This window comes from Oncorhynchus clarkii, chromosome 13 (genome assembly GCF_045791955.1).
Source record: "Oncorhynchus clarkii lewisi isolate Uvic-CL-2024 chromosome 13, UVic_Ocla_1.0, whole genome shotgun sequence".
NCBI lineage: Eukaryota > Metazoa > Chordata > Actinopteri > Salmoniformes > Salmonidae > Oncorhynchus > Oncorhynchus clarkii.
Genome location: NC_092159.1, coordinates 25,197,169 through 25,209,841, shown reverse-complemented (window position 1 = coordinate 25,209,841; position 12,673 = coordinate 25,197,169). Strand labels below are relative to the sequence as shown.

The 12,673-nt window shown below is 40.5% G+C and overlaps 1 protein-coding gene across 1 annotated transcript; it reads left to right on the top strand.

The window, feature by feature from the left end:
• Positions 1-446: 446 nt before the first annotated feature.
• LOC139423854 (uncharacterized) lies at positions 447-6,120 on the top strand. The gene is made up of 5 exons (XM_071175495.1): positions 447-575; positions 3,140-3,333; positions 3,878-4,627; positions 5,210-5,270; positions 5,576-6,120. Exons 2-5 carry the CDS (start codon positions 3,156-3,158, stop codon positions 5,697-5,699), a joined length of 1,113 nt encoding a protein of 370 aa, XP_071031596.1. The 5' UTR covers positions 447-575; positions 3,140-3,155; the 3' UTR covers positions 5,700-6,120.
• Positions 6,121-12,673: the final 6,553 nt, after the last annotated feature.

The following is a 12,673-nucleotide window of genomic DNA, read 5'->3' as shown; positions in this document are numbered from 1 at the left end:
TACACAGTACTATCATCGGATCGTGTGTTTGTGGAATGTTTGATTTTGTGCTAAAGTGAAGTTCATTTGAACAGGTCACAGTTGGTCTTGGATGGACCAAAGTGTTAGTAACCTAAACCAGAAACACAGATGGATAGTAATGATAAAATGAGGAGTCAATTATGACAAGAATCCTGTCAGGTGTAGCCCACTACTGCTTACCAATCCTGGTTTAAAGTGATGGTTAGAGTTTGCATCATCTTCATGTCACTGTTCTCCTCATTCATTATGCTAACGCAGACTTGCCCTTTAACGCCTAAGCTTCACTCCCACCTTTGCAATTAAGATCTACAGTGTCTGTGTACATACTGTACTTTCCATTACTTTGCTGACGTGATGGGTTATTACCCAATGGCCTGAGAACAAAATGTGAAGAATTGGCTCACCTGGCTACCCGTCCTGCTACCCGTCCTGCTACCCATCCTTCCCGTATAAAAACTCTGATGTGTTATCTGTCAGACACAGAGGAGTAGGTACAGCTTGATCAGCTGTGTTATTTTCCACTGAACACTGTTCATCGCTTACCTGAACGACTGGTAAGGGCATTTTTATTGAACGGACTCATTGTTTTGACCTGTATTGAGTTATTGAATGTTGAATGTTCAGTGAAAAAGTCAATATTATGGTTGTAGAGGTACTTTGAGAAATATGGAAATACTTTGAGAAAATGTGTGTTTTGGTAATTGAGGTCTCACAACATCGCCGATTTGCTAGCTCAGAAATATACAAACGTAAATACCTAAATAAATATACATTTTAGAATGTAAATACAAGAATAAATGAAAAAGTATATGTTGTTTTCATCCCTCACGGGTGATAGCTTTGAAATACATTGGTTATGGGGAATACACTATGCGTACAATTGACAATACATTTTGAAACATACATGAGTGTTGGTTGAAATATCCTCAAAATGATCTGCTCAGGTTTCATCTTATTTGCCTACAACAACGCAAAGCCTCTCATGAACTTGAAGAGCTTCATTCCAAAATTATATCCTGTAGGTACCTTCGTGTGTGTGTAAAATATTACTGTTCTCAGATTTTTTATTAATAGATTTTAGATGTGTATTCAAATGGGTTTTGTTGCAAAAATGCTACATACTGTTAAGCTGGAATGGAATGTTGGTATCCTGTATATTTGACTGTGATACGTGGTTGTCTCCCCTAGTTATCTTAATTAAGATGAATGCACTAACTGTAAGTCGCTCTGGATGAGAACATCTGCTAAATGGTCAAATGTAAATATTTTACATACAGATCTCCTATTATCATATTTATTAGTTTGTTTTATATTTTGACGTCACAAATATATAATTTGTACAGATCTTTATTACAAAAATGTAGTTATTTATCACATTTGACTGTAAAACCCCAGCAGTACTACTTATTCCTGTGAGAGTGAGAAGGATATATAGCATTTTGCAACGAAACATGATTATTTGCCTCTCTGAAATGAAACCGTCAAGTGATAGATTTCAAACAAATACACGTCTGTCATTGAACACCGCGCCATGATTAGATGGTGAAAAAACTTCCATCTTTTTCACAAGTTCTTTAAACAATAAAAGCTAATTTACCAACATTTCAGAAAATTGATATACTGTAAGCAATCATTTCTGATGAAAAAACACAAATGTGAAGAATTGGTTTATACAGTGCATTCGGAAAGTATTCAGATCCCTTGACTTTTTACACATTTTGTTACGTTACAGCCTTGTTCTCATGACAAAGCAAAAACAGGTTTTAGAAATTGATACAAAAACTAAAATGGAAAAATCACATTTACATAAGTATTCAGAACATTTTACTCAGTACTTTGTTGAAGCACCTTTGGCAGCCATTACAGCCTCGAGTCTTCTTGGGTATGACGTTACAGGCTTGGCACACCTGTATTTGGGGAGTTTCTCACATTCTTCTCTACAGATCCTCTCAAGCTCTATCAAGTTAGATGGGGAGTGTCGCTGCACAGCTATTTTCAGGTCTCTCCGGAGATGTTCGATCGGGTTCAAGTCCGGGCTCTTGGCTGGGCCACTCAAAGACATTCAGAGACTTGTCCCGAAGCCACTCCTGCGTTGTCTTGACTGTGTGCTTAGGGTTGTTGTCGTGTTGGAAGGTGAACCTTCGCCCCAGTCTGAGGTCCTGAGCACTCTGGAGCAAGTTTTCATCAAGGATCTCTCTGTACTTTGCTCCATTCATTTTTCCCTCGATCATGACTAGTCCGCCAGCCCCTGCCGCTGAAAAACATCCCCACAGCATGATGCTTCCACCACCATGCTTCACCTTAGGGATGGTATTGGCCAGGTGATGAGCGGTGCCTGGTTTCCTCCAGACGTACGTCTCCCATCTCCACAGAGGAACTCTGGGGATCTGTCAGAGTGACCATCGGGTTCTTGGTCACATCCCTGACCAAGGCCCTTCTCCCCGATTGCTCAGTTTGGCAGGGGGGCCAGCTCTAGGAAGGGTCTTGGTGGTTCCAAACTTCTTCCATTTAAGAATGATCGAGGCCACTGTGGTCTTGGGGACCTTCAATGCTGCAGACATTTTTTGGTACCATTTACCAGATCTGTGCCTCCACACAATCCTGTCTCGGCGCTCTACGGACAATTCCTTCGACCTCATGGTTTATTTTTTTGCTCTAACATGCACTGTCAACTGTGAGATCTTATATAGACAGGTGTGTGCCTTTCCAAATCATGTCCAATTGATTGAATTTCCCACCGGTGGACTCCAATCAAGTTGTAGAAACATCTCAAAGAATGATCAATGTTAACAGGATGCACCTGAGCTCAATTTCGAGTCTCATTGCAAAGGGTCAGAATACTTATGTAAATAAGGTATTGCTGTTTATTATTCATAATACATTTGCAAAAATGTCTAAAAACGTGTTTTCGCTTTGGCATTATGGGGTATTGTGTATAGATTGAGGGAAAGGCTGTAACAAAATGTGGAAAAAGGGAAGGGGTCTGAGTACTTTCCGAATGTGCTGTATAGCGTTTTGGAATGGAACTCTTCAACTCTTCAGAACAGCCTTACAGCTTCTCTTTGTAGGATAATCATGTATATTTTTATCCTATATCTTTCCATACCATTCTAAACAGATCACCCAAAGACAACATGAAGCTGGAGCTGCTGGTGGTGTTGGCTGTAGCAGCCCTGGTTCCCAGCCTGTCTGAGGGGCTGCTTCTCTCCAAATGTGAGCTGAAGCCCAAACTGACAGAGGCTGCTGACCAATTCAATCTGACTGAGAAAATTGCAGCAAAGGGAGTCGAACTGGACGACGCCTTGGCCAAAAGTGGGTTGTGAATTCTATGTAGGCCTATTGTGTTTGTTTGAGTTTCGAGAGATGACTTAAAGGTGGTGTGAGAGCATAAAACATCAATGTCACTGAAAAAGGTCTCAAATTTAGTTGAAGGAGAAGTTCAATATTTTACAACTTAATGTTAAAGGGGTCGTCACCCTAGTAGTCTATGGGCCATTTTCTTTAAAGAGCCACTACAAACTTCAGCTAAAATCAATGGGGGCAATTTACCAAATTGAATGGCCAAATCAAATGAAATAAACTCAATATTTGAGTATAAAGTTCATTAAAGGTGATTTGGCCATTTAAAAAAAAACATTGCATGATTGCCCCTAGCCAGCGGTGCCTAAGGTTAGCTGAAGTTTGTAGTGGCTGTTTAAAGACAAACTGTAATCCATGTTTTGTTTTATCTTATAGACTACTTTCAGGGTGAGGAAAAATCAAGTTGTAAAATACTGAACTTCCCCTTTAAAACTTCCAAATATATAATCTCTATCTCTATTCTCTTCCTGCTCTCAATGTGACTTGGTTGGTCCAGTTATCTGCAGTTTGGACCTAAAGTCTGGTTTAAACACCAGCCTTGTGACCAACCTTGTCCTGCGCAAACCTTTCCTGCATAAATCCAAAAGGCGCCCCACCAGCAGGAGACCTGTGAGACTGTTTGGGCACAAACGTCCAGGTAGAGATGTTGAGTCAAAGGAAGATCGAGTCAGTTCTGAGGGAGAAGAGGACAAGCCTAGACCTACAGGAAAGCCTGGGGGAATGAAACCCAAACCTACCGGGAAAACAGAGGGAGTGAGCCCAAGATCCGAGAGGCCCGAAGGGAAGAGGACGAGACCAGGGAGTCCCGCGATAGGAAGGAACAAGCGTGAGGCTGAGGAGTCCGCTGGTGATAAGGAAGAACATGACAAAGTTGAGGCGCAAGAAAGCAAAGCGGCTGAGGTGGAAGAGTTTCGCGGCTATGAGGATGAGGGTGATGAAGACGAGGTTGACGAGGATGAGCTAGACGAGGAGAACCTGGAAGAGTTAGAGGCGGAGCTGGACGAGCAAGTAGGAGAGGAACCGAAAGAGAGAGAGGGGAACAGGAAGAAGAGATACATCCCAAAGCAGTTCAGAGGTCCCGGACAGAGCCGCAAGCCACCGCCACATAAATCGAAGCGCAAGCCATTCAAGCCGATCAAGACCCTGTCCTTCAGCTTTTTCGGTCTCTTCCAGCTGAGCAATCGCCTCGCCTGCGTCTCCTCCAACACCACTCGCTCTCTCAATCTCTGTAAGACAGAGTGCAGCTGTGAGTACAAGCATCTTTCCTTCCTCAGCCTGTTTAGCAGAATGTCAACAAATGCCTGCATGTATGTATGTACAGTACATGTATGTATGAAAGAATGAGTGAGTGAGTGAATGAATGAACGTCAGGCTTGTGATCATGTCAAACCCTTACGTTGGTGTTCAACAACACACCTCCAGGTACTGCTGTTTTAAAACTTCCAAATATATAATCTCGCTCTATCTCTCTCCATTTCCTGCTCTCACTCTGACTTGGTTGGTCCAGTTATCTGCAGTTTGGACCTAAAGTCTGTCTTAAACACCAGCCTTGTGACCAACCTAGTCCTGCGTATATGAATGAATAAATGAATGAATGGACAAACAAACAGATGGATTATTCTTGTGTCATGAACAAAGACAAGAGATTAGAACTAGTGGGTTTCGTAATCAACCTCTCACTTCTCTGTAATCACACTCACTCTGTTTAGTCCTACATTAGCGAACATTTTCAAGGTGCAGGGCTAAGATACCTGCAACGTGCACACAAAGACCTTAGGTAATTGACGGGAACTGTACTGACTGTATGACTGTGTTTCTGCCCTTCCAGCCTTCGTTGATGATGACATCCGTGATGACATTTCCTGCTTTGTGAAGTCTCGTGCCTGGATGTAAGTTAACTGCCAGTACTAGTGAATAGTGAGGACAATGACATTGATGCCACACTGATCTTGATCCATGAAACATGAATTAGAGTGAAGCAGCCCCCTGACAGCACAAAAGAGGTGTTGTTTGGGCCTTAATTAATGCAATCTAATTCAATAGAAATTTGACATTCAAAATGCAATAACATAAATGGTTACTTTTGTACGGTAAATAGTATTTTAAACCGTTGTACAACTTTGAAGCAAGCTGTATTATTGACAGAAAAATATACAATAACAAAATAATAACCATTTTAATTTGTGTATTACAGGAAGGCTCTGAAGTTCCCATGGAAATGTGCTAAGCTGCAAGCCTCTGAGTACTTTGAGTGTGACCAACCACTTAACAGTACTATGAGTGCTTTGAGTGTGACCAACCACTTAACAGTACTATGAGTACTTTGAGTGTGACCAACCACTTAACAGTACTATGAGTACTTTGTGTGACCAACCACTTAACAGTACTATGAGTACTTTGAGTGTGACCAACCACTTAACAGTACTATGAGTACTTTGCAAACAACTGTTTAACAGAGCATTTTCCTTCTTTCTCTCAACTCTTATCTTCTGCTATAAGCTTCACAAATATGCTACTTTCTATTACCTCTAGATGGCGTGCTAGGAATTATTTGAGCCGTTATCCCTTATATTGGGACAACAAGTGCCTCCTACAGACATTAGGCAACAGCATCATATTCTCCTTCAACTGTCCAACTACCACGAGTAAGGATTTTAAATCTAACAGATGCCATTTTGTTGAAAATGTCTCTTTTGTTGCTTGGTAACAACATTTCCTTCTTTCACAAACAAAAATACATAAAATGATCATAAAGACTTTTGGTTTCCAGTGTATTATTTTCTATATGCCAACACCTGATTTGCTTGTGTTAATTAATACAATTCTGTTAAATTAAGTATTCAATTTTAATCTCAAAGAAATGAAACCCAACATGTATTATTAAGTTGTCATTATTTGGAGGGATGACCGTGGTACGAAATTAGATATGTAAAAGAAGCTACCCACTGGGTACAGACATCAATTCAACAACATGGTGGGATAAGTACCCAACTATCATACTTGAGTTAAAGTAAAGAAACCTTAATAGAAAATGACTAAAGTAAATGTGAAAGTCACCCATTAAAATACTACTTGAGTAAAAGTCTAAAAGTATTTGGTTTTAAATATACTTAAGTATCAAAAGTAAATGTAATTGCTAAAATACACTTAACTATCAAAAGTAAAAGTATAAATCATTTCAAATATCTTATATTAAGCAAACCAGAAGGCTCCATTTGATTTTTTTATTGACGGATAGCCAGGGGCACACTCCAACATTTAGACATAATTTACAAATGAAGCATGTGTGTTTAGTGAGTCTGCCAGATCAGAGGCAATAGGAATGACCAGGGATGCTCTCTTGATAAGTGTGTGAACTTGACAATTGTCCTGTCCTGCTAAAATGTGCTTTTGGGTGTCAGGGAAAATGTATGGAGTAAAGAGTACATTTGTTTCTTTAGTGAAGTAAAAGTAGTCAAAAATATACATACTAAAGTAATCTACAGATACCCCAAAGAACAACTCAAGTAGTACTTTAAAGTGTTTTTACTTAAGTACTTTAAACCACTGAGTCAATGTCTATCCCATGTTGGTTTAATGTAATTTCATTGAAATGATGTGGAAACAACGTTGATTCAACTAGTGTATGCCCAGTGGGGATTACCAGAACATGTTATGAGCCTTGGGTCAGTGGATGTTTGGGGCTTTAAAAAAAAATTGAGGTAACAATAACATGAAAAAATTACAAACATACTGTTAGATGAATTTAGTTCTTATGTGTTCATTAACCAATTCAATTAAAACACTGTCCATTTCTAAGAATTTGTAAGGTTCTTATTTGCATAAAATGGACAGAGACCAGCCACCAAAATTAGCCAATAGAGTTTATTCTCGTGAGCTCTGGTCATAATACCATGTACATTGGTTTATATACCTCACATTTCATCGTAAATGTCCCTCCTCCTCTCAGATACAATGGAAATATAGTTCACAAGCCTTCTCACATTGTCTGCCGCCTGTTAAACAATCTACTACAAGCCCAAGGTCTCTCCCCTCCCTGGGTAGGGACAGAATGTCCTGTAAGGAACACAGTATTCCAGACGGTCTGACGATAGCTCCATTAGTTTCTAACAAGGAACAGAAAGTCCTTGTTCTAATTCTTGACTAAAACTACACACATTATATTCAGTGTTATGATTATAATAAGATTCATACATTCATACAGTGACAGGGTAGTATTCTGTTTAGTTATAGTTCTAAGCTAAATGTATACATAATTTAGTCATTATTCATAAAAATCCCATAACACATACCTAAGAAAAATATAGCCTGTGCACTGATTCAAATATCTTGTGGTTCCTCTAATCACAATTTTGTCATTTTGAAAGCATGATTAACAAAGAAATCTGTACACGTTGCATAACTTGATTCTTCATCAATTGATAACTGACTGGGAGCATAAATCAGCCCAATATTAGCCAAATAATGGTAATTCTGCACAAAACCCCTGATTTAGACAGGCCCACTGGGCTAAAGATGGACCAGCTCTCATTTGCCAGAATTCCACTATGGCCATTCTGCCTCTGATTACTTATAAATCCCACTGACTACAGCACAGCCTCCAAAGAAACACGCTGAAGAAAGCCACTGAGTGCTGGAGCTGGGGTGCTGGAGAATGGGAGCAACTGTAATGATATGACAAAAATGACAGTCAACCCAGCAAACCAAAACTGGTTCTGTGCATGTTTCCAGAACATTCATTAGGTTGCCCCAAAAGTTATAATAACACAAAACGGTCCAGTTGGCCTGATGATTATACAATGTTTGTATAAAACATTTGCCTGATGTTAAAAGAACGTTCCCAGAACACAGTTTCTTATTACATTACCTGGAAACCCAATAAGAACATTAGTGGAATGTTCTGTGGTGCTTTTTACAGATGTTGTGCACAACATTTGAGTGAATGTTAGAACATTCTAAGGATGTTTCATTTTTTTTAATTCTGAAAAAATCCAAAACAATATTTCAAAGTTTTTGGGATATTATCATCCGAATGTTAGATAAAACCCTAAGTTAATGGGAATGTTATTTAATGTCCTGGGAATGTTCCTGGTTTTCTGTTTGTTCTGAACACTCCATAGCCTTAAGGCAGGAAACACACCATTACAAACGTTCGCCATGCAAAACAGGGTTAAAACTATCATATTGACCTAATGGACTGTCAGTCCTTGCATCCCTTAGCACTACAGAAAATCAAGTGGCAGGGCTGATGTTTTGTTCTTTTTTAAATTAAGCAGTAGTCCTTTTTTCCCCCCTCCCAATGACGGCTTGTAATATATTCTTTGTGGGGTTTATTTTCAAGCCATTTGACAATACATCTATAAACAATGAGGTATGTGAGTGTTTGTTGACAACTCCTTTAACGATTTGCTCAGGTTTCATTATTGTATTTGTCTACAACAGTAAAGTTATTTCATCAGCTGGAACCATGGGAGGTATTTAAAGCCGCAATATGATGTTGTTTAATGTTATTGTTTCAGTGTACATTTCCGCTGTGCCCATGGTGCAGACGACCGCATTATAACCTCAATATAGGATACTATATACTTGGTTCACAGCATTTCACACTGCTCTGAACAGATCACCCAGATACAACATGAAGCTGGAGCTGCTGGTGTAATTAGCCGTAGCAGCCTTGGTGGTCCCCAGGCTGTCTGAGGGGCGGCAACTCTCCCAATGTGAGCTGAAGACCAAACTGGAGGAAGCAGCCCTCAAAGTCAGGCAAAGAAAATACATGAAAAGGGCATCAATGGATGACATCTTGGCAACATTTTTTGTAATGAAGTTTGTTGATTGAAGTTACCCCGAAGATCACTTCAAATATCAAGACCTGTCTTTGGGGTCCATGACTACCTATTAATGTAGCATTGCTTTAAACCTTCAAATATCTAATGGTCTTGGTCTTACTTTCTATGTTTCCTTTCTGTTCATAACATGACATGGTTGTTCCAGTTATCTTACAGTATTCTGCGACATAACCCTGTGGTGAAAGACAAAGTCCCTTCGACGAATAGGCATCCTGGCCAAAGAGAGAGACCTGTCATGAGGACCAGATACCCACCGTTTAGCTGGAGGCCACAAGATACCATTCAAAGGACCCGAAAACAAGGAAGAAGATGGTAGCCATGAGTCAGAAAGAGACAACGGATCTGAGAGAAGTCAAGCCAACCTCTCACAGAGAGGTAGATGCCAACGACGAGAGATGCAGACGAGACAGAGGGAAAACACAACGAGCTCAGAGTGAAACCTTCAGTGAAATGCAGACGTCCATTGTTCAGGAGGCCGTTCAATGACTGGCCAAAGAGAGACGCAAAGTCGAAGGAAAGTGACGATGAGAGCAATAGCAACGAAGAAAGACGGAGAGCGAAAGCGGCGAAACTCAGATCGCAAAGGAAAGTCGGAATGCAGATGTCAATAAGCCAGAAAGTGAATGTTATGAGGAAGACGCAAGCGACGACGAGTCAGAAGGAGGAGGGGGAAAAAGAGAGCCATCCACAACCCGGGGAGAAAACACAACTAACTACAAATGGCCAAACCCATGAGTCTCTATGTTCGGGCGGTAGGTAGTCTAGCACTTGGGAGCGTTGGGCCAGTAACCAAAAAGTCGCTGGTTTGAATCTCCGAGCCGACTAGGTGAAACATCTGGCGATGTGGCCTTGAACAAGGCACTAACCTTAATTGCTTCTGTAATTCCTTATGGATAAGAGCATCTGCTAATTGACTACAATGTAAATATGGTCTACTCCAGCAGGGCGATCAGATTGCCTGTGCTTTGATTACTCGATCTCTCAATCTCTGCCAGACAATGTGCCGTGGTGAGCAAAATACATCCTTCGGCCATAAACCTATTTAGCATAATGTTAACATATAATGTACGATTGGTTATTCATATATTCTACATTGAGATGAGTGTTCGTGGACTTGGCTAATTGAACAGAACCAAAGCTGCAGACCATAATATTTACAAAGAGAGTTTTCATCTATATTTTTTTGTAAATGTCTATCTACCACCACAAACCGATGCTGGCACTAAGACCGCACCGATGTGAGTAAGACCTTTAAACAGGTTAACATTCGCAAGCCTGCGGAGCCAGACGGAATACCAGGACGAGTACTCAGAGCATGCGCTGACCAGCTGGCTAGTGTCTTCACCAAGGTCATTATAGTAAACTTAAACTAAAATTGGAAAAAACGATTTAGTAAACTGGAATAAAATAATTAAGAAAAACATTTGTAAAACTATACTGAAACTACCATATTTGACTGCAAAACGAAATAAAATAAAAAACATCATATTATGATGTTCAGTTGTATTTTGTATTTTGTTTTGGGGGGTTTTCAAATGGGCCTTTCAAGCTTTTTTTTAATGGGTTTTTTCAAGCTTCTGATTCTGGCTGGTAAATGCTGCCAGTAGATAGCAATGTTTCAAATAGGCCTAGCTTGTGCATCACTATCACTAGCTATCACCAGAGTGGAAGAGGCGAAGCGAGAGAATTAACTCGGCCCAAAATCTGTCCCTGCGAGATAAACAGATTATTTTGCAGGAAAGTCTATGAGAGAGTATCAAATTACGTGAGGGTTATTTGATCAATGTTGTTACAAATGTACTGATATAAGTGGACGCATGTGGCATTCGGCAACTTTCAGAAAAACGACTTGTACCTGTTCACACGCGTTTCTGCCGTCTCATTGCTTAGAATGGTCCCACCTGATCTTGTCTCCTCCCATCTGCTTTCCATCTTTGAGGACATGTATTTTCATTGTCAGAATGGTTTCTTGAAATCTTGTCAATATAATAAATAATCTTTGCTATCACTAGCTAACAACAGGGAAGAATTCTGAAGCAGAGACAGTAGAGAAAGCAAGACACCCCCTCATTTTTTTCTGATTGGGGCGGGGCCACTCTGGTGTGCTTATTGCCCCTGCCCCGCGGAACAGGAGTCCCAGAGGGAAACAACTCACTGGCAAATTTTTTGTTGGTCGAGGCGGGGGCAATAAGCAGACAATGGTTGCGTTCCCCTGGTCAGATGTTGCATGCATTAACCAATGGTTGCGTGCCACATCATTGACTGTGTCATCGACTGACAGATTGCTATAACATATGATGTGATTATATGATACTTAAATACCTGTCCAGACTTTGTAAGATTCATCAGGCGTCAGCAATGTCTGAACAGAGGAACGCGCCCCAAGTCACAAAAAGGGCGCCTCCCATACAGTGGGGCAAACAAGTATTTAGTCAGCCACCAATTGTGCAAGTTCTCCCACTTAAAAAGATGAGAGAGGCCTGTAATTTTCATCATAGGTACACTTCAACTATGACAGACAAAATGAGAATAAAAATCCAGAAAATCACATTGTAGGATTTTGAATGAATTTATTTGCAAATTATGGTGGAAAATAAGTATTTGGTCAATAACAAAAGTTTATCTCAATACTTTGTTCAAGTTCCTCTGTGTCCACATCACTAAGGAATTAACATGGTCCACACACACCCACACAGTTCTGAAGATGGCACGACAGCGCCTCTTCCCCCTCAGGAGGCTGAAAAGATTTGGCATGGGCCCTCAGACCCTCAAAAAGTTTTACAGATGCACCATTGAGAGCATTTTGACTGGTTGCATCACTGCTTGGTACGGCAACTGCAAGGCACCCGACCGCAAAACGCTACAGAGGGTGGTGGCCAAGCTTCCTGACAACCAGGACCCCTATACCAGGCGGTGTCAGAGGAAGTCCTAAAGAATTGTAAGACTCCAGCCACCCAAGCCATAGATTGTTCTCTGTAACCTTGGTACCAGTGCACCAAGTCTGGAACCAACAGGACCCTGAACAGCCATAAGACTGCTAAACAATACTGTTAAATGGCTAATCCAATGGCATCCAGGACCTGCATTGTTGCACTAACTCTCTTGCACACACTCACACATACTTACACTGACACCCCAGCATATTGGCAACACACACACACCACACCACACACCACATCACACACACACACACACACACACACACACACACTCACACACATGCTGCTGCTACTGTCCATTATCTATCCTTTTGCCTAGTCACTTTATCCCAACCTATATGTACATAGCTGCCTCAATAACCTTGTACCCCTGCACATTGACTCGGTACTGGTACTCCCTGTATATAGCTTTGTTATTTTTACTAATTATTGTTATTCACTGTGTATTTATTCCTTTTGTCACTATGTCAGTTTTTTAAATTTATTTTATCTTTAACTCTGCATTGT

Bases quoted from the DNA above. Each gene is read 5' to 3' on its own strand.
- LOC139423854 (XM_071175495.1), top strand. From the start codon at position 3,156: ATGAAGCTGGAGCTGCTGGTGGTGTTGGCTGTAGCAGCCCTGGTTCCC. The intron at 4,628-5,209 runs GTGAGTACAAGC...CTGCCCTTCCAG, and splicing joins CTGTAAGACAGAGTGCAGCT to CCTTCGTTGATGATGACATC. The intron at 5,271-5,575 runs GTAAGTTAACTG...TGTGTATTACAG, and splicing joins GTGAAGTCTCGTGCCTGGAT to GAAGGCTCTGAAGTTCCCAT.